A 24438-nucleotide genomic window follows, 5' to 3' on the forward strand; every position below is an offset into this window, starting at 1 on the left:
ATCTCCGCTAAAACCCTTTATTAACAGAGAGGAAGGAAGAAACTTGGTCACCAAGTTTTCCATCTCCCAACTTTCTATGGTCTCCAAGAATATCTTCTTTCCATTCCAATCTCATTAACTTGCAACTCAAATGGAGTTTTACAATTGGCTTTCGATAAGGAAACTTGGTCACAAGGTAGGTGTGTATATATCATCTTCTTGTATCCATTTCAACTTTAAATTTATTCTTGCATATGTAAAGCTAAAACGTCATGATTAGGTTCCAGGGATTGAAAAATGGTTTATATGGTTTTCACCATCATATGGTCTATCAAGTTTGATATTCCTTGAAGACTCTTGTGTTGAGTCCCAATATACAAAGAAGCGTTCAAGTAATAAGTTGATAAGAAATTTGGAGAGTTAAAACATGAGAATGTATCAGAAATATAACGCTAACAAAATCACCAAAAGTTAAATATGAATGTATGGCGTTTGCTTATGATATCTTTGGATGATAATCTTACACACACCATAGACTTGTTTTAAGATCCCCTAAGAGATCCTCAAATGGCATTTTTGCCAACCAAGACAGAATTCTGCTAACTGAGGATGAGAGATGATAGTAAAAATATATTTGATGTTTGAAAAGACAAGACTCAAAAACTCAATTCCAACTGTATAACTTCTGAGGTGAAATATGGTACGGGAGCCTGACTCTAACGATACTACTAATGAGGGAGGAATGGGTCATGTTGACCTGTACAATTTCGTTGTCGTCCAAGATAGTGACTTCGTTAGGGACCACGCCGGGAAAGGAGCTAGTAGGGACACAGAAAGGTTCAGACTTTGAGAGGAAAATGGCAAGATCTCCAATGTCTTCAGTGTAAACCGCATTTCCTTCCTCATCAAGCTTGAACACCATTAGAGCTTTTGTTTCCGTGTTGGCAGCACCGTCAATGATCTCTGCAATCTTCTTGTACCACTTAAGCAAGAATGTTTCGCCCGTGGATTGTGACTCCACTAAGTGTTCGCTCGTGCTGCATGAAATCAAAAGCTCGCGTTTGGTCTTGGTCAGCTCGGGAAGGTCTTGATATCGCAACTTCTGAAGCTTGAGTGTGTGATTGTGTTTGTGGAGATCCCATGATCCAATGAGGTGGCCTCCAGATCTGGGCATGCGAAACATGTCATGTTTCTTTGAATACATGACTTGGGAGGAGAAGAAACAGGGGTTTTCGATTCTGACGTTGGTCCACTGGGAGTTGCTCTGACCCGGTCTGCAGAAGCTGAGCTGAGGTCCCAAGAACTTAGCAGCCACAACACAGTCCTCTTCGTATGGAGAAGGTGAGGACATTGCCACGTTGGTGACGATTTGGGTTTGACAATGAAGCAGAGTTACAAGAGGTGGCAAGGAGATACGTTTCGGATCTGAATCCGATGCAGCAGGGTTAAGATCGTCTTGGAGACGCAGAGTTCCGTCCTTCAAAGTAGCCACCCAGCCATGAGATAAACCGACAGTTACCATTGCATCAGTAACATCGCTAGCTTGTTTTTCACTTTCTTCTTTAAACAAGTGAGCCAGCCATGGGTTAACATGGTTATACACCAACTCAAGAGGCACCTTTTTTTCCAAATGTTTATAAGCACTGTCTTCACTGGAAAGATAGACGAAATTTGGTTTTCCGAGACCCGCTCCACAAGGTGTAGCGCCGATAATGGCACAAGGAGGAGTTTGCGGCAAGGAAGCTGAGGAGCCATTAGAAACATGAGGAGAGGCTCTTACCAACACCGGTCTACGCAGGCAGAGCTGTGAGGGCTGGTTGAGAAGCAGAGACATTAATAATGTATTCTTAGCGAAAAACAAGAGAGATTGTTAATACAGAAGACTTGGTGATCTTGTTCACATCTTCTTCGCCCTCAATTATTATTAATACACAAGGAGTAACTTGCCCACCAAGTTTTTTGAAGAATATACGACTGGTATTAAAAATCTTAAGGTAATCAATATTCAAGATATGCGATTAGTATTAAAATCCAAAAGAAGAAATATACAGAACGAGTAAATGTACAGATTCCTAAACATGAGTACACGGTGGTGCTTACCAAATATGTGTACACGGTGGGATACAGACCAAGTTTCTAATTATGATCAAAACATTTTCTTCTGTTGTACATATTCAAATGCTCTGTCAATGTTTTCTCTTCTTGTTAGGTAGGTATGTTTAGAAACCAAAGACAGAATCAGATCATCAAAAAAAAGAATTGGAAATTGACAACGACATTCTTATGCGCTATTGTACATATGTACCCATAACCACAGTAAGGAAAAAAACATATATATCACTATGGCATGTCTAAATGTTAGAAACATTGATTGCAAATAATAATGCTTTACGTGACCGACTGGTTCTGTTGTTAACTTGTTAAGAAGTTCATGGCCAACAATGCTGCTCCAACAGCTGGCTCTACCTGAAGACACATTTATCAGTATACACTTATTCCGTTGTTGGACGAGAGGGAGAGAAAGATAATGAATGAGCGGTAGAATGCTACACCTTTGGTATGATAGTTTGAGCCCCGGGAAAGTATCGGATAATGCGGTTTGAGACTTCTTTTCCAGTGTCCCATTTCCGATTAGCGTTTAGGACTCCGCCTACCATTACAACTGGGAAAGAAGCTGTGCCATCTGCAACAAGATTGTCTGATACTATAAGGAACCAGGTGGCAAAAACATAATAAAAAGCAGAGCCAGTTGGATATGTAATATCACCTTCGCCACATAAACCAAGTCTTTGTACAACAGCTTTCACACTTAGAGCTAAATCATCAGCTGCATCAACCAAGATCTTATCTGAAATTTTATCACCAGCTTCTGCACAAGATACTACGTGAGGAACAAGAGCCGCGATACGTGCCCACGATGGATCAGCGTATGTCCACCTACATCCAGAAACATCACACTAGCATTTTCATGTGGTCTTGGGGTTTTCCTCTTACATGATGATACTAAAAAGAAAGGAGTTATCTCTCTAAATTTCTGAAGAGATCTGAATGCAGTGATGGGTCCCAAAAAATTATAGAAAGGTACACGTTATTAAGACCAACTCATCATTAGTTTTGAAAAATAAGTTACCCGATGAGTTCATCTGGAGAACTAAGTCCAAGTGCTTTTAAGATGGTACTTGTAAGCAGCGTTTCTGGGCCACGACCATCATGAGCTCTGATCACCGCCGTTAAGGCCTGTGCAGAAATTCCATAGCCACTGTAAATAAGCACATCATCATTCACTCAAGTATCGGTAAAGAATCTCCATACATTATAAGAGCAGACAAACATTTGATGACAAAGTCTAGTTCATCGTAAAACTGAAATCGACATAAACCACAATATAGAAAGAGAAGTACCTTCCCCAATCGCCTAAGATTGGTCCTCCACCAGAAGCCCTAGCCTCCTTGCCATCTTCACCAAAGCCATAGGCTATACATCCTGTACCAGCGATTAGAACACAGCCATGGAGCTTTCCCATGGTTCCACTAGCTAAAGCCACTATAGCATCATTCTGAACATAGACCTTGACATGACTAGGGAACATGTCCCTGCAAAACATTATGATAAGAGGGTAAATCAAAAAGATTCGCACCTAAAACTCCCATAGCGTGATTAACACTTGAAATGACTAGTACCACCTTATCCAATTTTCTATTTTTTCCTGGTCCGAGGGATGATTTACACCTGAAACACCTAAGCATACACCGCGAACATCTGATTTATCAGACCCCGATTGTGCAAGTGCCTCAGAAACTACTTGCTCTAGTGAATCCCTTGCTGCAGTTTCTGCATACACGATGCACATTGAAAGGTGACTTTAATAGGGTAGAAATATCCAAGTGGTGCCACAGCTATATCCAAATATTTGCTGCAAGCAAAACCAATACCGCACACAAAAGAATAGATTAATTCCACACAACTAGAACCAAAAACACATCACAATGCTAATAGTCAGCTAAGAACAAACCCATTTTCAATTCCAGAATCAAACAAGCACCAATATCACCATAGGCAAATACCACATTGCAGCAGAACTTGGTTAATTTAGATCACACATACTCATATCAATCATTATCTGAAGTATCACAATCTACCGAAGCAATTATTGCCTAGCGCTAACATGATCGGTCGCAATTCAAGAAACTCCAAGAAAAGTCCTCCATCCCGAAAAGCTGAATTCAAAATTCAAAATTGAGGAGAGAAGATGAGACGAAACCTCCAACGCTGTTGCGATTGGTACAACCGGCGACGGCACGACCGAGGATCGGAAGAGGATCCGGGAAACGATCTCCGAACGAGAAATATGGAACGCAAACGCAAACAGTTGAGGTGGCGCCACCATCAAGGCCTAAGATAACGCCATCTCCGAAGCCGTTCTCGCCCGTAGCTTCTCCATTGCTATGTGGATTCCTCATTTAGAGATAACACCAACTCAGATGAGATCAAGGAAGATGGAGAAATGGTTCTTCGAGAGTTGAGAGAAGTCAGTGAGAAATTAGAGGCCCTTTCGATCGTCGATCAAGATTTGGGAATCGGGAGATACCTCAAATTTTTCAATTTCGTGGAAAGATATATCTCTCTGCCTTGCTGACTTTTTCAGGAAATATATCTTTAAAGGGTTTATCAACGACACAGAGGATAAACAAAACAATTATAGCAAAATCTCTAATACACGTTTTTGCTTTTCTTAGGCATATATTTAAGAGTAGTAGATGGTTTTAGATACCTTATCCACAAGCTAAATGATTATCGTTATTTGAAACAATATTCACCCACGCAAATTAATATTCAGATAAAATTATATACATACTATTCTAAGCAAGTTTGAAGCACAATGAGAAGAGAAACGAATCTTCTGCTTTTGGTTTTGACAAAAGGAAATCCTCCGTACTCGGCAAGCTTGCTTTCACAACTGATGTTCTCGAAGATCTAGCCGGCTTTGTGAGTGCTGGTGATTTTGATTCAGCTCACAAGCCCGTTAATGTAGATTATATGTTGCATGTGCTACTAGTACTAGGACATCTCCTAACCAGATCACATCAACTCAACTTTCTCTTTCATTGACCTGAGACATGAATGACAAAACATTAAAACCACTTAGAAAGCATATCGTTCTGTGGCGTCGTGAGTCCTTACACCTATTGGCTTATACATGGATTAGAGACACCTTTCCTTTCCTTTCAGGTAGCATTAACACTTGCTAAACTTTTTTTTAAAGAATTTGAGTCACTCAAAGTAAACATTGTTCTCTAGAGTACATCCTCTCCTCCTAGAACATGCAATGTGCAGATGCAACTAATATACTCATAACTGTCAATTCTTACTATGCGAAATACATAGCATGTAAGACTGCCAGCAAAATTATTCAATCTTCTGTTTTTAGGACTTCCAATGCATATAAGTATGAACAAATGCAAGATTCCAACTACACAGGGTGTGACTATACCAAGATCACCACTAGGCATCACCACAAAACATCATGACTAAAGATGCAAATCAAACCTTTCACATCAGGAAAATGCAGAAGATTAACAGCATGGTATTTAAAATGGAACGGATGTCATACCCTGGCTCTATTTGTCCATTGTGTTGTATATAGCTGCAGAACCAGTTTTGAAAGGACCCTTGAGGCTGGAAGTTCATAAGTGGGATGTCAAATCCTTTAGGAGCCCAATGTGCTTGGTTTTGAAAGGTGTTAACTCCATGCACCCTTACATTTTTCAAAAGGAACCTTAACCTTTTGCTCCTCTCTATTGCAGAACCCAGTTTTGCTCTACAACGGAGGACTAACTATCTGACTTTCCTCTAGTCACTCACTGAATGGTTAATCCTTTTCTAAGGTTCTACTTATTAGTCAGACGTAAACTAAATTAAGATGAAAGACAGCCAAAAATTCAAATGACAGTATTGTCTCCTAGTTAAAAGCAGGATAAGAATAAGTAGAAAAAAAATCTTCAAGAAATTTGCTAAGAACGGATATTGAATGATAAGTGTCAATTAGCAATTTTCCTCTATTGGGTGAACAAAAAGATAGTTAATTTGATGCAATGGTTCCCAGTTCTTAACTACACTGCATTGCAGCTAAAATATGCTGTTATGGCTTTCATTCTGCTTGCAACAAAATTTTCTTCTATCTGAAATCACAGCAAATGAAAACTGTCAAGAGAAGAGTTTGAAAAAAATTTAGCTCTCCTAGTGAACAATAAATAAGTACCTCAAGAGTTAGAGGAGGTGACGAGAGCCAAGCGAGTTCTTCCACTTGGGCAACATCAACATTCCTCGGTAGAAACATAATGATGTTAGGTGCAATGGACAGGGCAATCTTAAACAAAGTGTACCTACACAATACAAAACTTCAGTAAAAAATCCAACCGGTGTATATCCATTTCCAGAAGCACAAACCTACATTAAAAGGTAAAGAGTCAGTTGTCGTAATGTACCCATCTATCGGTTGGAGCATATCCATCTTGTAACTCTCAACTCCTCTATACATTGGTCCTCCCCATGGTGGTGAAAGAAACACTACATCTCCCTAGCAAAAAAATGATTTGAATGTAGTAGTTTATAACAACAACAAAAGGGTCAAAAAGATTGCAGATAAAACTAATAAAGAGAAGAAGATTACTTTAAGAGATGGAGCTAAGTGGATGAAGTCACCAATGACAAAATCTACACGATTAGCAACTCCATAAACCATTGCATTGTTCATCGCCAATTCAACTTTCACTGGATCAATGTCGATGGCAACAACAGAAGAACATCTATAAATCAATAAAAAGACAGCTTTAGAAAACCATTATAATCACAATTCACACTTCCTCATCTTCTGATTTATAGGGAGAAAAGAAAAGGCTTACACTTGAGCAAATTGAATAGTGTTACCACCAACGCCTGAGAAACAATCAATCACCACTTTGCCACGACATCTGTCAGCTTGTTTGATTGCGATCTCTTCAGGGGTCACAGAGTACCATCCTTCCTCGTCCATTTCGATACCTTGGTCATATTTTGAGAAGAGATCGTAACGTTGAAACCAGTACCTACTGATCTTAGGACTCGTACCGTTTCTTTTCTTTATCGATGATTTTATCACTGTAAGGCAGAAATACGAAGCAGTAAAGTTAGGGTTTTTAGGAATCAGAAAATTTGTCAAAATGTCATACAGATTGAAGGAAGCGCTGTATTTAGTTATTTACCTTTCTTCAAGCGCGATCGTCTCTTGGCCTTCATGGAATGTAGCTCGTGTTGTGTGACTCGTCGTGTTGTGAGTCAAAGAGTCCACTCGTCTGTTCAGTTCAACGCCTCCGATGCTCCGACAAGAGAGAGTTGTAGTATTCGATTGTACCGGAAATTGAAAAATTCGGTTTCGGTTATTATTTAGATACCGGTTTGAAAACCGGACCGCAGTATCTTCCCGTGAGTAATATCGTCGAACACTTGTGCTGCTACTCTTCTTCAACTCAAATCTCTTCCTTTTGGTCTCCAGTAAGATATTTCAGGATTTCACTTAGAACGGTTCTGCTGAAGATGGATAGGACTACTTTTTTAAACAGGACTTGCACTGGTGACTGGTCATCTTCTTTCTCGAGATTCTGTAAATTTGATCCTTTGGGGTTTGGGCTATAATATTGTGCTTCACTTTTCAGCTTATATCATGGAAATTCAATCACTACACCATTCCTGTCGAGTCTTTGAAGTCGTACTGTCTTATGGTAGTGTTATGTGTTGTGTTTGAATCTTTCTTATGTTTGTTCCTTATTAAGAGTTGCTTCGTTAAATTGATTAAAACTTGTTATGTTGTGGGTACCTTCTTTGTTTTTTCTCAGAGGTACACCACTCTAATATTGACTGCCTTTATAGAGAGTGAAAATCCTTGATGTGGAGTATCACAACTCCAAGTTTTCACTCACCTTTAGGTTTCGAGTTTTGGTTATACTTAAGATCATTGCAATTTTTATGAAGAATATTGCAACTTCTAAGCTGATACTTTTGATTTTGTGACAACTGCTGTTTCACATTTATCTGATTGTATATGGAAGTGGAACTCTCTTGGAAGATTAGGTGACTTCTGTGACCAGTGTCTCATGTTTTTTACTAATATTATTTGGTCTTCAACTTCTATCTCAATGTATAGAGATTTTTTTTCCTGCTTTGCTTACTCACTATTGTGACTTAGCTTTGGTTTTTCACTGGTCCATACATTTCTCCTGCTTCGTTCACCCATAAGTAGGTTCTGATAGCTATTTTGTGTCTTTCTCCTCTTGTAGTCCGTATGTATGTGTTCTGATCCTAACTGTCATTTTCTTGCAACAACTAATCCACTTTTATATGTGATACTAAGTATTTGCTGTGTAATCTGTGTGATACTTTACTGCGATGGAGATTTTTTTTGGCTGAGATTATGTTGTTTTCAGGGTATACTACTTGGTGCAGTTGTGGCATCGTAGGCTATGTCATTGCATTTGCATATCTTACATCCTTACTGTCCAACAAGGTATTCTTCTCTCTTGCTGCATCTCCGAGATTAAATTCTTTAACGCAAGTGTTAACCAAATTCTGTAAAGCAAGTGTTGATTAAACATACTGCCAACTGAGATATGTATATAGAATAACATTTTGTGAGACCATTCTCCTTCTGTTTGTTCCTTGTATGACCATTCCATTTGAGTCTATACTACACAGTAATTATTTTTCCTTTTCTTAGCATCACAGAAATCACTGTGACAGTGTAGTGTATGCTTTAAGATGATTTTGTGTGTGTTTGTTTTCATGATGGTGTTTTTTTGACGAATTTAAATTGTGTTACCGAAAACAGAAAAAAAAAAAATTCTGGTTTCTTGTGAGGTATTAGTCTAATGATATAATATATACGGTTGCTTGCATAATCTTTTGTTTTGTCAACATAGCAATCCCTTAACAGCTAGAAGCAGCTCACGTGACGTGATACACAGCATGAGATATCTACTAATCACAAAAGTCAAATACACTAATACTTCCATGTTTGAATCATTATAATGGCTGAGTTGGTAGTATTAGTCAGAAGTAAACTAATTATAAGATAGAATAGTGGTAGGATTGTTTCAACAATTATAACTTAGAACATCTCTCCAATCTATGGTTCCTCTGCTTCCATTTTTTGAGTAATTATAGGTTTTAGGGGGTATATTCCGTTGTACTACAGGATATTTGTTGTTTCTAGTTTTTTTTTTTTTTGTCTTTTTCCTCAGATAAATCTGAATATTGATTTGAATTGGTCTGCCTCTGCCATGGTTAGTTCTGGTTTAACCTTATGTGCGTACATGTTGTGAAGTTTAAACTAGAAAAAGTGGGAGGATAGTAAATTAAGCATATGAGCCAAAAGTCAAACAAATAAAAATACAGTAAAGGAGCAAGAGATTTAAGTAGTTTAAGTTAGTTATTCTCACGTTCTTTAACTAATAAGTAGTGCTTTTTATCCTTCTAAAGTTTTCCAAGCGTTAAGTTGCAGAAAAAACCAGAGAGAAGGGGGAGAAGTAGAGATCTTTTCTCTTCTCTTCACATTTTAAAGGTCACTCGAATTTGTGTGTGTGTGTTTTTAATAACAGTTTTGTATTTTGCTGTTTGTAAGAGATGATGAAGAGGCAATCTTCATAAATTATCCTGAGTGATTCTCGTTTGGTTTTTTGTCTTCTGACGTTTGTTGTCTTGATCTCTATTCAGGTTTTTTGGTCACGTGAGAAGAAACTAAAGACATGGCGTCGTGGACTTCATCTGAATTCCTCTATGAAGAAGTAAAACCACCAGGTATCCGTTTCCTAGAACGTTTCAAGCGTTCAGGCAAACTCTCCTTCAAGCAATATCAAGCACTGGTCTTTGGCTTGACCTTCATCGCCTATATTGCCTTCCACGCAACCCGAAAGCCGAATAGCATTGTCAAAGGAACACTTTCTAAACAACCAACCGGACATTTCAAGGGGGCAGATAAAGGTGGATGGGCTCCTTTCGATGGTCCAGATGGAACAGCATTGCTTGGACAAATCGATTTGGCCTTCCTCTCTGTTTATGCGGTTGGAATGTTTGTGGCCGGTCATTTGGGTGATCGTTTGGACCTCAGGACGTTTCTAACAATAGGTATGATCGGGACAGGAGTGTGTACCACTATGTTTGGATTCGCTTTCTGGGCAAATATCCATACTTTCTACTATTTCCTTGCTATTCAGACATTGGCAGGGTGGTTTCAGTCTATTGGATGGCCTTGCGTGGTGGCGGTTTTAGGGAATTGGTTTGATAAGAAGAGGAGAGGTGTGATTATGGGTATATGGAGTGCTCACACATCAATTGGGAACATCATAGGGTCTTTAATTGCGACAGGGCTTTTAAAATTCGGTTGGGGATGGTCTTTTGTTGGTCCAGCTTTGCTCATTACGTTTCTTGGTGTTGTGGTTTACCTGTTCTTGCCTGTGAACCCTCCTGCTGTTGAAGCTGAGAGAGATGGGACCGAAGTTGATTCCACAATGAGACTCGGTGACACCATTACAGAGAGTTTCTTAAGCTCTAGGATGAGTACTGGATTCGATAGAAGAGCTGTTGGGTTCCTAGCTGCATGGAAAATCCCCGGTGTTGCACCTTTCGCCTTCTGTCTCTTCTTCACCAAATTGGTCTCTTACACTTTCCTCTATTGGCTTCCTTTCTATGTAAGCCAGACTGAGATAGGAGGAGAACATTTGTCACAAGAGACATCCGGTAATTTATCGACACTCTTCGATGTTGGAGGCGTTGTAGGAGGAATCTTAGCCGGATATTTCTCTGATCAGCTGGACGGGAGAGCAATTACAGCAGGAGGATTCATCTACTTAACAATCCCAGCTCTGTTCCTCTACAGAATCTACGGTCATGTCTCAATGACAATAAATATCATCCTCATGTTCGTAGCTGGATTATTTGTTAATGGACCTTACGCTCTCATCACAACCGCGGTTGCAGCTGATCTCGGTACCCACAAATCGCTAAAAGGCAATGCAAGGGCTTTGGCTACAGTCACAGCTATTATAGATGGAACAGGGTCAGTTGGTGCAGCAATAGGACCAGTCCTGACAGGTTACATAGCTGCGATAAGCTGGGATGCAGTGTTTTACATGTTAATGACAGCGGCATTGATCTCAGGATTGTTGCTCACAACCCTTATTATAGGAGAAGTGAAAACTTTGTTGTATGGCTCATCCGAGGAAGATGAAGTTGATGCTGCTTCTGCACCAAGACCTCCCATTGATGTCCTCCTATGAGATATCAACTTTTTTTTTTATGTTTCTTTAAATTGTTTTACAATCTGACTTCTGGACCTGACTTTGTTCTTTTGTCATTTGTATTCTCTCATTTTTAAGGTTTGAATGAAAACAATCTACCCTTTTTTGGTTTGTCAGTGTAATGTTGTATAACCCAAATAGGATAACTTGTACAAAAAGTTATCTATGGTATGGAATAATCTTTGTGTAATAAAGATGTTAAAACCCAAACATGGAGATTGGTGGATTATTCTAAATGTGAACAAATGTTTTTTTTTCTAAGTGTACTTCTAGGGACGGTACGGACCAATCTCAACAAAACCATATCGAAAAGGACAAAAAGGACCTTACGGTGTCTAGACGCAAGCGTAGGTCGAAGGAAGGGTAAAATTGGAATTGTAAGTAATGTTATTAAATGAGAGTGCTGATGATCAACCGGACAGGTGCATGTGACCCACTAATCTTCCCCCCCCCCCTATTATTATTTATTTTTTTAGCCCACCGCTCTCATCTTTTGTCTCTTTCTTCTCTTCTTTTATTTTCTTTTATAAAGTTTTTAATTATTTTTATAGTAAGAATGATATTAATAGTACTTTTTAAAGAAAATATAGCTACAAATGACATTTTGTGTTACAGATTTTTTTTTTCTTTTCTAACTAATCATAAGAATAAGAGGAATTACCTTATTGGCAGACTGTGAAAAGAACATAAGCATTCTTTTTTTCTTTCTTTTGTAACACTTTTTTGTTTATTTGTTTGTGGATTTCTAATTTCTCAAATGGTGTTCTAACATAACTGAAATCGAATGTATATTTTGATAAGTTGAAATACTGATAAAAATATAACATAATTGTAAGAAAATACTGATATAGTTAAATGAATAACAAAATCTTATAATGATTATTCGAGTCTTATACTTATTTTACTTCATTATAAGCTTCAAAAAATTATCAGTCCGCTTTATTTGTTGCTATTTATCATTTGCCATCTTGAGGTTTATTTCATGTTTTCTGTTTATATATTATATTATATTTTTCCAGGAAAACAAAAAACTTATTTCAAACGTTTAAATATATAATTGTAGTAGCAATTGAAAAAGCATACTTGTAATTATTAATAATTATTACATTGAGTGCTTCTTTTTTAAAAAATGTTTTTGGCACATGAGTGTTATCAGTTTCAAAGTGACAAGAAAAGAGAGGAATGGTGGTGATTGCGGTTCTTTGTACTTAACTTCTTTGGTGAATATGGAACAAAACAAACAAACAAGAAGCAAACACAGATTTAATTATATGATCGATCATATCATAACATATAAAAAAAGAATTACTTGTTATAAATATATATATATATTTTTCTTTATTCGAAGAAAGAAAGGTTTATTCTCTCTTTCTCTTTTTTCCAATCTGTTCCAACAAAACAACCCATGTTCATCATTTCTTTGTCCAGATAACGCTATCACCCTTTCTCTGTTTCTTTCTCCTTCAAGAATTTGCCTCTTTTGTTCAATCCTATATCTTTTCTTCTTCTTGGTTTTTCGTTTCCTTTTTGTTTCCATCTCCATTTTGGTTTTATTCCACTGAAAGAATCTTACTTTTTGTTCTTTGTTGTACTTCTTCTTGTGGACTCTCTCTTCTGGGTAGGCTGTGTTTCAGATCTAAGCAGCTTATTGGGATTGTTTACTGCAAAAGGGCAGATAAAGTTTGGATCTTTGGGCTGTTTTGTTAACTTTGCATTGCCTTGTTGTAAAGAAATTTTCAGCTTTTTATAAATTGATTTGCCAAAAAGCTGCGTGTGAGAGACTCGTTTTGATCCTCTTGCTACTTCTCTGAAGTTTTCTGGTGGAGGCTGGTTTACAGAGAAGAGTAGAAAACAATCTACCCACATTTGGGGAATCCCTGTTTCTTGGAGGAGCTAGGTAGGGGTTTTGCTTACCTGTAGGCTGTAGTTGAACATCGTTGTCTCTTAGTAAGATTCAGTAGCAGCAGTGATCGCTTTTATAGGGTTCTTTGAGTGGCTATGTCGAAGTTGAGGAAAAAGTTTCTGGAACTTGTTATATGTGTGTTGATAATCTTCACTTTTGTTGTTGGGTATGGAGAAGCTCAGTCCAAGAGTTTCCTTGTAAATTGTGGCTCAAATAGTACAACCGAAGTGGATGGAAGATCATGGGTTGGAGATTTATCTCCCAACAAGAGTTTGACCATGCAAGGATTTGATGCCACTACTCCTGCATCGACATCGAAACCAAGTACGGGTTTTTCTAAGATATATCAGACTGCTCTTGTTTTTGAGGCTGTGTTAAACTATACATTTGAAGGTATAACTCAGGGGAATTACTTTGTTAGGCTCCATTTCAGCCCTTTCCCCATTGAGAACCACAATGTGAATGATTCTTCATTCAGCGTATTTGCGGATGGCCTGAGACTGATGCGTGACATCAACATCCCCGGAGAAATCGCGCATAAAAATCTCATCTTGCAAGGCTCTAGTAGTAATGCTACTGCCTCTTCATTGGTTAAAGAGTTTCTGTTACCTATCGGACAGGGAAAACTAGTTTTGAGCTTCTTGCCGGAGAAAGGGTCTTTCGGGTTTGTCAATGCTATTGAGATGGTTTCTGTTGATGATAAGCTTTTCAAGGAATCAGTTACTAAAGTGGGTGGAAGTGAAGTGGAGCTTGGTTTGGGCGGACACGGGATTGAAACTATGTATAGGCTAAACGTTGGTGGTCCCAAGCTTGGTCCAAGCCAAGATCTTAAGCTATATAGAACATGGGAAACAGATTCAAGCTATATGGTGATTGAGAACGCCGGTGAAGATGTCAAGAACAGCTCCGATGTCACATATGCTTTGCCTAATGATTCGCCTGTGGCTCCTCTTCTTGTTTATGAAACTGCTAGGACGATGACAAATACTGAAGTCTTGGAGAAACGGTTCAATATTTCTTGGAAGTTTGAAGTGGATCCGAATTTCGACTACTTGGTCAGGCTTCATTTCTGCGAGCTGGTTGTTGATAAGCAAAACCAAAGGATATTCAGAATATACATAAACAACAAGACTGCTGCTGGTAATTTTGATATATTTGCTCATGCAGGTGGGAAGAACAAAGGTATTTATCTAGATTACTTTGATCCGGTCTCCTCTAAGAACGACATTCTCTGGATTCAACTCGGACCTGACACTTCTGTTGGTGCGTCTGGAACTGATGCTCTTCTGAGTGGTCTTGAGATTTTCAAGCTCAGCAAAAATGGGAATCTTGCTCATCTCATCAGGTTTGATTCGACTGGTCACTCGGTAGATGACTCAAAGATGAGGATTATTTGGATCTGTGTTGGTAGTGGTGTAGCAACTCTTATTTTGGTCATGTTCTTGGGAATCTTGGTAGTATGTATCTGCAAGAAAAGGAGACTTAAATCAGATGAATCCAAAAATAATCCTTCCGGGTGGCGTCCGTTGTTCTTGCATGTCAATAACAGTACTGCAAACGCCAAAGCAACGGGAGGCTCGCTGAGATTGAACACTCTTGCAGCATCTACAATGGGTAGGAAGTTTACACTAGCAGAGATTCGTGCAGCCACCAAGAACTTTGATGATAGTTTAGCTATTGGAATTGGAGGGTTTGGTAAGGTCTACAGAGGAGAGCTTGAAGATGGAACCCTCATAGCTATAAAACGAGCCACCCCACATTCTCAGCAGGGACTTGCTGAATTTGAAACCGAGATCGTGATGCTGTCAAGACTTAGGCATAGGCATCTTGTGTCTTTGATCGGGTTCTGCGATGAGCACAATGAGATGATCTTGGTTTATGAATACATGGCAAATGGAACTCTGAGGAGTCATCTATTTGGAAGCAACCTTCCTCCGTTATCATGGAAGCAACGGCTTGAAGCTTGTATAGGCTCTGCGCGAGGATTGCATTACCTTCACACAGGCTCTGAGAGAGGAATCATTCACAGAGATGTCAAAACAACAAACATACTACTAGACGAGAACTTTGTGGCAAAGATGTCTGATTTTGGGCTGTCGAAAGCTGGACCGTCCATGGACCATACCCATGTAAGTACCGCTGTGAAAGGAAGTTTTGGCTATCTTGATCCTGAATACTTTAGAAGGCAACAGTTAACAGAGAAGTCAGACGTCTACTCTTTTGGTGTTGTGTTGTTCGAAGCTGTTTGTGCTCGAGCTGTTATAAACCCGACTTTGCCTAAAGACCAGATCAACCTTGCGGAATGGGCTTTAAGCTGGCAAAAACAGAGATCTCTGGAGTCCATCATCGACCCAAATCTGAGGGGAATCTACAGTCCTGAATCTCTGGAGAAGTATGGGGAGATAGCAGAGAAGTGCTTAGCGGATGAAGGGAAGAACAGGCCAATGATGGGAGAAGTTTTGTGGAGCTTGGAGTATGTTTTGCAGCTTCATGAAGCTTGGCTGCGCAAACAGAATGGAGAAAACTCGTTTTCGAGCAGCCAAGCAGTAGAAGAAACGCCAGAGAGCTTTACTCTTTAAGCCTGTTCCAATCAAGATTCCTCAGAAACTGAGAAGAGCCTAACAAGATCAACTCTTCACAACTTAGCGTAGAGGAAGCTACTGGTTTGACCAACGCCAAAATAATTCTTTTGTTCTTTTGTTTTAATTTTTAATGATCTCTATTCAGAAGCTCTTACTAATGGAGCTTGTAATTTCGTGACATTTGCAAATATAATCTATTCTTTAAGGTATTTATTTGTTTCCCTTTAATCTGAACGAGAACAATGATAGACTGGTTTCTGTGATAAGGGTTTCTTCTAAGGATTCCACTTTCATTAGAAGATACAAGTCCTTTTATCACAAATTTGGATTCAAATCACTTGCGGTTTCAAAAAAGTGGAGAACAAAACTTATTGATAGAGTTGTAAACGATATAGTAGGCTTAATGCTCTGTCTCAAGGTAAAAGACATGTCTTAGCTAAATTGAAAATAAAAAAGAACCAAGAGTTACAAAATATTTTTTTGTTTGGTAAAGCCACTCAAAATCTGTAACTTTCAGAACAGAAAATACAGTTCGGTTCCTCTCTCGGAACTGGATAGAGCTTTGAGATCCAGAGAGGATACCGCAAATAGGTAGACAGATGGATCTCATTTCTTCCCACCACCAGAAACATTGAACTTGAAGAAAATGATGTCTCCGTCCTGAACAACATAGGTTTTCCCCTCCTGTCTGTATTTTCCTGCGGCCTGCATTAGTTGAAAGGATAGACTTAACTGTTAACTCCAGGAACTATAGAAATTATGGTCAGCATGCGATTTATTCAACCATGCCATCTTCAGAGAGGATTCTATCACATAATGGAGAGTTTCCTTAACACCTTCATATTCAGTATCTAGAGGCTACTCACTTGGGAGACCTTAAGAGAAGGGAGGCGGAAAAGAAGTTATAGACAAGTACCTTGACTGCAGGTTCATTGCCAAGTTCCTTGAGATCCTCGAATTTCATGACCTGTAGTATTAACATTGGAATAAGTTTCAAAATAGACAAATCAGATAACCAATTGATTTGGTAAAAAAATTGAAAAATCTATAATGTTTTGCATTAGGTTTCTGCTTTGATATCTACAGGCCTGCATAGATCCAAATCATTAATAGGAAAACACAAAGATGAATATGAGAATTTGCAAGCCTTCTTTGTGTGGGGATAAACATAATAAATATTATATAAACTCCTTAACTGAGCAAATCATCAAAACCTGTAGGGAAAAGTCTATAAAAATAGTGAATTGACCAAGATTCAAGAGAAATGAGAAGAAAGGCAACCTCGGCACAAATAAATCCTCTCTCAAAATCAGTATGAATGGCCCCTGCAGCTTGAGGAGCCTTTGACTGCCGTCGGATTTGCCAGCACTTCACCTGAAAATCAAAGTACCATTGATGGATGTACTTACAAATTATCAAATTCCAAAAAAAAAATACACTACTTGACACTTTACATTGACCATACAATATCAAGTAGCTCATTACAGAAAAAAAATGCTTAAAGGAACATCACAGAGAAATAGAGAGTAGAGATTAGAGACTACAAAGTGTAGTGAAGCCAAATAAATTACTAGTAAAGTAGCATTGTTAATACCTCATCAGGCCCTGCTGTAAAGAAATATATGAGGTTAATAGCTGAAAATCCAGTTTTGATGATCCTTGGAAGAGCACTGTCACAGTAGCAATGGCCATTAGATTCAATTTAACAGGCTCACGAAGAAAATCATCTTTAGGAGCAACTTTTCACTTGCAAGGCTATGCCGTTGTCTTAAAACTAACCTTTGCAGTTTGTTCTCCTCACAATACTTTGCTGCTTCATCTGGGGCCATATCAGCAAGAGTCCTTTCAAAAACACCACTGAAAGGAATCATAGTATCACCACCATGTTCTTGAACCCTACATGACGATCAAACAGAATAAGGTAAGTAAATGTGTCAGCACATCCACACAGAAGAAACTTTTGTAGCAACAGCAGGGTAAAATGTTTTGACTTATTATTCAACATAGTTTGTGAAGGGATAGATAAGTACCAGGCATGAATCTTCGGCAAGAACTTGTTTTTCTTCCTCTGGTAGTCTCTCTCATTCATATTAATCTGTAATTTATTGAGAGCAGTCAGTTATCCAACAAACATCATGTCTTTCGAATTCTTACGCTAAGGTGAAACATTGAGTTGAAAAAACATGAAAACACAGGCATCAGAAAAGGCTAATGAATACATTATGGTTAACTTTGTGAGCAAACAGTGTTAGACAAAATAGATAATATGCCTCTACATTGTAAAGTGTAAACTGACCCACAAAAAAAATTGATGGAGCAGCATTGCCAATTATAGATATCAAAAAGAAGCAAAAAATAGAAAAGACAGTTCAATAAAGAGATCAATTCAAGACTACTCACCAAGTAAACAACAGGCTTTGCAGAAAGCAATTGGAAAGTGTTCAAAATCTCAATATCAGCTGCTTTCCAGTCCCCAAAACGGACATCCTTTCCATCTTCCAGCCAAGCTTTTACCTATACCAGAGAGGTACAGTCATTTTTCAGCAAAAATTTTAATTAATGACCAATAACATTCACAGAACAAGACTGCATGGTTGTTAATTCATAAGCATACCTTTTGCAAGAGCTCAAGTTCTATTTTTAGCTGCTTGTCATTGCTCCTCTTCATGCTCTTCTCGACATCGTCAATCTTCTTTCCAACGAATTCAATATCCTAAAGTTCCACCAAAGAATTCAGTATGAAACCAAAACAGCACTGAATGAAATGAATAACAAGATCTAACTAATACGAGATACAGATAACTACATTAATAACAGAATGGATTCACGAGTTCGGAGATATCGCAGCAATATCTGTTAGAGATTTGATTCACCTTTAGTCGCAATTCTTCAGTAATGGTCTCCAAATCTCTAACAGGATCCACGATATCATCGACATGGATAATATCAGCATCTTCAAAAGCACCTGCATATGTTCAAACGAAAAGTCACTGACCACAATAGAATTGCCAACATATATTATAATCATCAACCATAAAAAAAATATCTGTATAGTTCAGGATCAGATACACAGAAGATGCATTCGAGAGGAAAACATAAACTAATTATTGCAATGAGCCTAACGTAGCAAATGAAATACAAATTTTTTTACCAGTCTCTCGTTTAGGAACTCAATACAGCAGAAGCAGCATGTGCAGTCTAACTTATTCATCAAATCACCGTTTCAACCATGAGTCCCTCTAAAAACTAAGCTGGCACTAGGAGTAAGAAAAAAAGAGGGAAAAATCATACGTAAAACATGGAAGATTCCATCAACTGCACGAATATGGGACAAGAAGTTGTTTCCAAGTCCCTGTCCTTCATGAGCTCCTCTAACAAGCCCAGCAATGTCATGAATTTCCAAAAAAGCTGGAACCTGAGGTATCAAAATAGACAGAAGTCAGCTTGAAGAACAAGCCCATTCATGGGAGTAACTCAGGTAGTAATCTCTACAGTAACAGCAAGTCATGAACTAAAGCTACAAACTTACCTCACTCTTTGGCTTGTACGTTTGGCAAAGCCAATCAAACCTCTCATCGGGGATATTCACACGTGCCTCGTTAGGCTCAATGGTACAAAAGGGGAAATTCTCAGCTGGAATTGAAAGCTTTGTAAGAGTGTTGAAAAGAGTAGATTTTCCAACATTTGGTAGTCCAACCTGCGATGCCACAAAAAAATCCCATGGTGAGTTACAAGATATGATTCTCAATATCACCATATCAACCATGAATTCTACAATCAACCTGTATCAAAGAAGCAGTTTCTATAAAAAAAAATGGATTAACCAGCTAAATGAGCACAGTGACAAACACAAACAATATCCTCATGCATCACTCCTCTGTAGGAATGGGTTAACAGATCTCCACCAGGCAAAACTCAGAAGAAATTAAAAAAACACACTTCTGTCGATGAAAATATTGCGATGAGCAAATCATTCATTCACCATTCGAAATGAATCAACTTGGATTCAAATAGTTAAGAGAGATGAAGAGAGAAGAATTACAATTCCGATCTTGAGGTGAGAAGAGAAACGGCCAAGAATAGGCCTCTCTACGGGACCTGCATCTTTAGCTTTGGCTTTCGGAGGCATCTTTCTCAAAGTTTCGAGCTTGAAAGTGAAGCGAAGCAGAGAGATTCTAGGGTTTTTGCTGAATTAAGAAAGCTGAAGAAAGCTACAAAGACGCCGATGCTGAGGAGAGGTAGTGAGGTTAAGTGGAGATTGGGTCACCTGGTTCACGGACCGGTCTAAATCGGAGAGACATTTACTGGTTTAACTCGAACCATTGCGTGACATTTTAAAAAAGCTACTGTAACTAACCGTGGACAAAGTAAACCAAATTGAACCCCAAACCGAGTAATTAAAGTCACTTAACTGTACGTTAAAGATTAATTAAACCAACTGGCAAAATTCTACTTCATAGATATGTTCTTCAGAAATTTGCTACAAACTCGCAGAAAATTTATTAATCATAATCATCCCCAACATCTCACTTTTTTTTATTTTTTTTAGACTTTACATACTAAGCATAAGAGACTGTAATAAGAAACCTAATTAGCAAAACTGCATTCCCTCTCTCCATTAGAAGATTCTGAAGGATTCAGGAGGACTAGTGGATGGTCTGATTCTTGAAGGCATCTTCAAGAGCCTCTTTGTTTCTCGCATGAAACAGTGTTTAGGAGTTAGAGACATCTCGTTATCAACTTCAACGTCATCGTCACTGTTCTCCTCACTCTCTGCATCAGTATTCACTATGACCTCAGCACAAAGCTCCTCGTCATTATAAGTCCAGGAGTTGAAGTTATGGGAGATATACCTTCAAGAATTGACAAGAAAACGTGTGAGAAAGAGAGTAAAGCTATACACTGTGATTCATCCGACATTTTATCATATTAAACATAATTTCCAATGTCATCCGATATATGCAGGAGAATTTGCATCCAAATATTCCCAAGTCGGGTAAATCCAGTGAGAAACTTATATGAGATTCTCTATTTGATTTGTGCGTACTAGAGAAAAAAATATATATAACAGGAGTAAAGATAGTAACCTGTTAGACATTTTCAACAAGCATGGGTCAAACGGGAAGAATGTGTCAAGCCTTTCAAAACCACCAAAAGCACGAGACAGCTCAGACTCCTGTAGGTCATCGAAAATGAAGGCTTCTGAGACAACAAACAGGCCACCAGCTTTCGATTGTTTAAGGAACTCGGAAACTACAGACGGAAGGCACACCTGTTCACGCAAAACAAATGGTGCAAGCTCAATGCATTTGATACTTCTAATTAAGACCACTGAAAATAACAGTTGAGCTATGATGATAAGAAAATCATAAGAGAGTCACCATCAATGGGTTTAGTTTGTGAGATAAAATTGACTCCAATGATGTAAGTTGCGACTGAAAGCGAGGAATGTCGAGGATGGATCTCATATGGAAACATAGGACATACAAGATTGCCTACATCCACAGAAAAGTAACAACTTTAAGTGATACATGACATAATAGCATATAATCCTAAATGCCGATAAGCTTCTGGTAAGGGTAAGAAGGTTAACAAGGATTAGTCACTAGAGACGTCAATGATTTTCACAGAAGAGTTCTTATGGAATAAAAAGCCATAAGCTGGTCTTAAACTTAGACTATACCTGACATCCAGAATAGAACACCTGATGTGCTTTTGGCTTCATATCATCGTTGCATGTTCTGCAATATTCCGCACACTCGTCCACCAATCTAAAATTTCAGCAAAAAGTGAAACTTGAATCAGATCAAACAATTACATGTCCATTTTTAATGGTCTATCTGTACCTTTTCAACATGCTAGCCACAAAAGAAGGAGGCAAAAACTTTCCACGAGACAAGTAGCTAGCTAGATAAGCCACTGCACTCATCCTGTTGAAAGTACAGGGAGGAAACAAAAGCATATACAAGTGCTGGTTAGAACAGTATTAGCTTAATATCATGCAGAGAAATCTTTACCACGTAGAATAAGATGAAACTCGCCTAGTAAGTCGAGGTTTATTGCTGGAGAGATATATCTCCAACAGCTTGCTGGCAAATTTCACACCACAATTTTCAGGATCTAGTGAGCACGCGTAGAACATCAGAAACTGCGGATGAAAGTAAAGTCAGTCTAATTCCGAGAATGAACTAGAGTACTAGAAGCCTACAATGAAGAAGTTTATAGTATGTAAGGTGATTCTTTGATGCCTACCTGGGAAAATTTTGATTTGTACGTGTTCAGAACGTAGTTCTCAAACGACTCAAAGAGGATTTCAAATACCTATTTCAAAGAGGAATTCAAACAGGACCACCAAAATATTAATGAATCTAACACAAAAGAAAGGAAAAATATGTTGATGAAGTACCATTTGGTGCCATACCTCATCCAAACGACCAGAGTTTTTACAGGATTTTAGATGCTTAAAAGATAGGACCATCAATCTGTCCAACAGCTCAGAGACTACATTTCCATCTGACGTATATTGATATAGAGCCCCCACAGGAAACTGTAAAAAGGTTTCAAATTTATGAATGATAGCTTCACCAAGACACCAAACGTCATGTCCAACATTTAGTAAAAGAAAATGGCATCTTGTAATCTAGCAACTTCCGATCATTACTAAATAGAGTTATGTTTATGGACTCTGCATAGATAGCAAAAATTACACTAACCCTTACCTCGTCTCCTTCATTCATAGTGCTTTCAACTGCATCTTCAAGTTCCATATCAAACATGCCTCTGTTAGAGTCCTCTTGGAGAATATCATCCCATTCAATTTCCAACTACAAAGATCTCCAGCATATCATTCACTTACCGTAGAGGCTACATTTGTATAAACAATTTACATCTACTTACATCCAAATCTCGCATCCTCTCCATGACCACCATAAGAATCATGCTGCCAACAACTTTTCCGATTGGACTGTTCTCCAACTTCAACAGGTTATCCACATATGTCAATGTCACTATCAGCTACAAGAAAATAAGATAGTTCACAATTTGTTAACCGCCAATAGAAGCTCACTATTACAGTGTAAATTTTAACCCAAAAAAAAACTTACAGAGTCCTGGCCCTTGATGTGAATTTTAGGCATTCTCTGCGCAAGTATGGGCACTAATTTTGAGGGAGCAAGAGGAATTAGATAAGAAATCTTGTGAAGGGCTGCATGCACCCGCGGAAGAACTTCCTGATTCTTTCTGGGCGTCACAGAAGGAGGTGGAATAAAATTACTTATGAGCATATTCAAACAAAGGTCCAGATATTTTCCACTAGTAGCAGCCTAATGATGGGAAACAACAAAAGCACTAAATGTTAATCTCTTCAACTAGCTTATATATTCATTGACATGAAGGGTAGTTGCTAAGCTGTATACCAGTGATATGATTAGGTCCACCAATGCATCCATGACATTAGGTCTGTGATTCCACAGGCTCATCGTGAAAATCTAATCACAATTAATGGGATTAAATTCAGAGGATGGGGACAAGGGCCTGTATCAAAAAAGTATATAGGGATACACTATAAGCTCATACAAAAAGAACTTACATTAGAAAGAAGATCTCGATGGTGAACAACATCTATGAAAGCAACAGAACATGATAGAATTTTCAAGAGTGTCTGCAATAAGAATGAAAATGAAGATATTTTAGCAACAAAAAAATCAAAACAAGAATTGAATTGCCAAATGAGGGAGGAAAAAGACACACCTCAAGCTGTGCCACTGCATCGATATCAGAATATTTAGGGTACATCATTCCAATAAGCTGAGTATAATGGTCGGTATCCCCCTGGATTAGATAAAAGAAAACACTTTTAAAGAACACGACCATTACAAAAGATAACACACACACATATGCAACATCTTGTGCAACACTTACATTTTGGACAGATGCAAGCGCTTTTCTAACGACATACACCGATTCGGTGTCACTATCCTCAGTGTTGTCCATTGCAACAGGAACTGCTACGTCAAAATTTGGCCAAGAGTCTCCTTAATCTCACCTACTTAAATACAAAACAATCCATCAAAATGCAGAGAGTAGAAAAGTAAAGAGCTTTTTCAAATGGGGATGACGAATTAGTGAAAAAAATTCAATAAAAAGAAAGAAAAAAATAATTAACAGTAGATTATGTATAAGCCCAAACAATTTGTTTTTCAAATCAAAACTAAATTCCACTAGAAACAAAGGTTAGCGACCTCACTACGATGAAAAATTGTACTTGCTCTGCTTCACTTGGCTACGCAGCTTAGGTACCAGAAGATAGCAAATTTCACCAAAGTTTCAGAAATTTATCCGAACCCGTGAATTAGGACAGGTAAAACGCGAAAGGTTTAAGCTTTGTATGATTCTCCAACGCCTTCTTCTTCTCTGTGTTGGCTATGGCAGAAGAAGAACAACAACAGAGGGGTTCGATGGATCCACGAAACCCTCAAAATAAATTTTAACTCTTGTTTATATATTTAAAGCTAATGACGAAACTACCCCTTGATTATATATTGTACCTTGTACTTTATTTTTTTTGTTTCGTTGCGTTTGGGTAATTAACCACTATGGGGATACAAAGCTTTGGATTCAAGAAGGAGACTAATTCAATATAAAATAC

General features: G+C 38.3%; 7 protein-coding genes across 13 annotated transcripts; 2 read left to right on the forward strand and 5 right to left on the reverse strand.

The window, feature by feature from the left end:
* Positions 1-620: 620 nt before the first annotated feature.
* On the reverse strand, positions 621-1813 carry LOC17900263. Of its 2 annotated transcripts, XM_023789179.1 has the most exons (2): positions 1581-1813; positions 621-1517 (listed from the first exon to the last, which is right to left on the reverse strand). In XM_023789179.1, the coding sequence occupies exons 1-2, from the start codon at positions 1811-1813 to the stop codon at positions 644-646; spliced, it is 1107 nt and encodes a 368-aa protein (XP_023644947.1). In that variant the 3' UTR covers positions 621-643. The 2 variants fall into 2 exon arrangements, with proteins under 2 accessions (XP_023644947.1, XP_023644946.1); XM_023789178.1 differs by having other exon boundaries at positions 621-1813.
* Positions 1814-2220: 407 nt separating this feature from the next.
* On the reverse strand, positions 2221-4621 carry LOC17897358 (N-acetyl-D-glucosamine kinase). Of its 2 annotated transcripts, none has more exons than XM_006305210.2 (7): positions 4241-4621; positions 3663-3810; positions 3381-3572; positions 3110-3238; positions 2747-2916; positions 2532-2662; positions 2221-2445 (listed from the first exon to the last, which is right to left on the reverse strand). In XM_006305210.2, the coding sequence occupies exons 1-7, from the start codon at positions 4437-4439 to the stop codon at positions 2392-2394; spliced, it is 1023 nt and encodes a 340-aa protein (XP_006305272.1). In that variant the 5' UTR covers positions 4440-4621; the 3' UTR covers positions 2221-2391. The 2 variants fall into 2 exon arrangements, with proteins under 2 accessions (XP_006305272.1, XP_023644948.1); XM_023789180.1 differs by having other exon boundaries at positions 3663-3892; positions 4241-4334.
* Positions 4622-6001: 1380 nt separating this feature from the next.
* On the reverse strand, positions 6002-7334 carry LOC17897599 (trimethylguanosine synthase). Its single transcript, XM_023789181.1, has 6 exons — positions 7221-7334; positions 6882-7116; positions 6650-6785; positions 6465-6556; positions 6239-6362; positions 6002-6158 (listed from the first exon to the last, which is right to left on the reverse strand). The coding sequence occupies exons 1-6, from the start codon at positions 7252-7254 to the stop codon at positions 6090-6092; spliced, it is 690 nt and encodes a 229-aa protein (XP_023644949.1). The 5' UTR covers positions 7255-7334; the 3' UTR covers positions 6002-6089.
* A 314-nt stretch (positions 7335-7648) lies between these two features.
* On the forward strand, positions 7649-11516 carry LOC17897848 (putative glycerol-3-phosphate transporter 3). 2 transcript variants are annotated; one of them, XM_023789177.1, is made up of 3 exons: positions 7649-7736; positions 8439-8518; positions 9724-11516. In XM_023789177.1, exon 3 carries the CDS (start codon positions 9756-9758, stop codon positions 11283-11285), a length of 1530 nt encoding a protein of 509 aa, XP_023644945.1. In that variant the 5' UTR covers positions 7649-7736; positions 8439-8518; positions 9724-9755; the 3' UTR covers positions 11286-11516. The 2 variants fall into 2 exon arrangements, with proteins under 2 accessions (XP_023644945.1, XP_006307281.1); XM_006307219.2 differs by lacking the exons at positions 7649-7736; positions 8439-8518 and adding an exon at positions 9495-9571.
* Positions 11517-12709: 1193 nt separating this feature from the next.
* Positions 12710-16019, forward strand: LOC17899119 (probable receptor-like protein kinase At1g30570). Its single transcript, XM_023776890.1, has one exon. It carries the CDS (start codon positions 13305-13307, stop codon positions 15786-15788), a length of 2484 nt encoding a protein of 827 aa, XP_023632658.1. The 5' UTR covers positions 12710-13304; the 3' UTR covers positions 15789-16019.
* A 181-nt stretch (positions 16020-16200) lies between these two features.
* LOC17897975 (obg-like ATPase 1) lies at positions 16201-19991 on the reverse strand. Its single transcript, XM_006304944.2, has 12 exons — positions 19834-19991; positions 19321-19488; positions 19083-19206; positions 18665-18756; positions 18406-18504; positions 18192-18305; positions 17822-17886; positions 17571-17687; positions 17386-17461; positions 17073-17165; positions 16708-16758; positions 16201-16496 (listed from the first exon to the last, which is right to left on the reverse strand). The coding sequence occupies exons 1-12, from the start codon at positions 19918-19920 to the stop codon at positions 16398-16400; spliced, it is 1185 nt and encodes a 394-aa protein (XP_006305006.1). The 5' UTR covers positions 19921-19991; the 3' UTR covers positions 16201-16397.
* Positions 19992-20216: 225 nt separating this feature from the next.
* Positions 20217-24241, reverse strand: LOC17899620 (RNA polymerase I-specific transcription initiation factor rrn3). Of its 4 annotated transcripts, none has more exons than XM_023789705.1 (16): positions 24040-24241; positions 23712-23835; positions 23541-23621; positions 23380-23451; positions 23207-23278; positions 22895-23113; positions 22689-22805; positions 22511-22615; positions 22213-22338; positions 22044-22112; positions 21833-21939; positions 21638-21721; positions 21475-21562; positions 21173-21286; positions 20879-21063; positions 20217-20644 (listed from the first exon to the last, which is right to left on the reverse strand). In XM_023789705.1, exons 2-16 carry the CDS (start codon positions 23781-23783, stop codon positions 20410-20412), a joined length of 1746 nt encoding a protein of 581 aa, XP_023645473.1. In that variant the 5' UTR covers positions 23784-23835; positions 24040-24241; the 3' UTR covers positions 20217-20409. The 4 variants fall into 4 exon arrangements, with proteins under 4 accessions (XP_023645473.1, XP_023645472.1, XP_006307098.1 ...); XM_023789704.1 differs by having other exon boundaries at positions 24037-24241; XM_006307036.2 differs by having other exon boundaries at positions 24032-24241.
* Positions 24242-24438: the final 197 nt, after the last annotated feature.

This window comes from Capsella rubella, unplaced genomic scaffold (genome assembly GCF_000375325.1).
Source record: "Capsella rubella cultivar Monte Gargano unplaced genomic scaffold, Caprub1_0 scaffold_1, whole genome shotgun sequence".
Taxonomy (NCBI): Eukaryota; Viridiplantae; Streptophyta; class Magnoliopsida; order Brassicales; family Brassicaceae; genus Capsella; species Capsella rubella.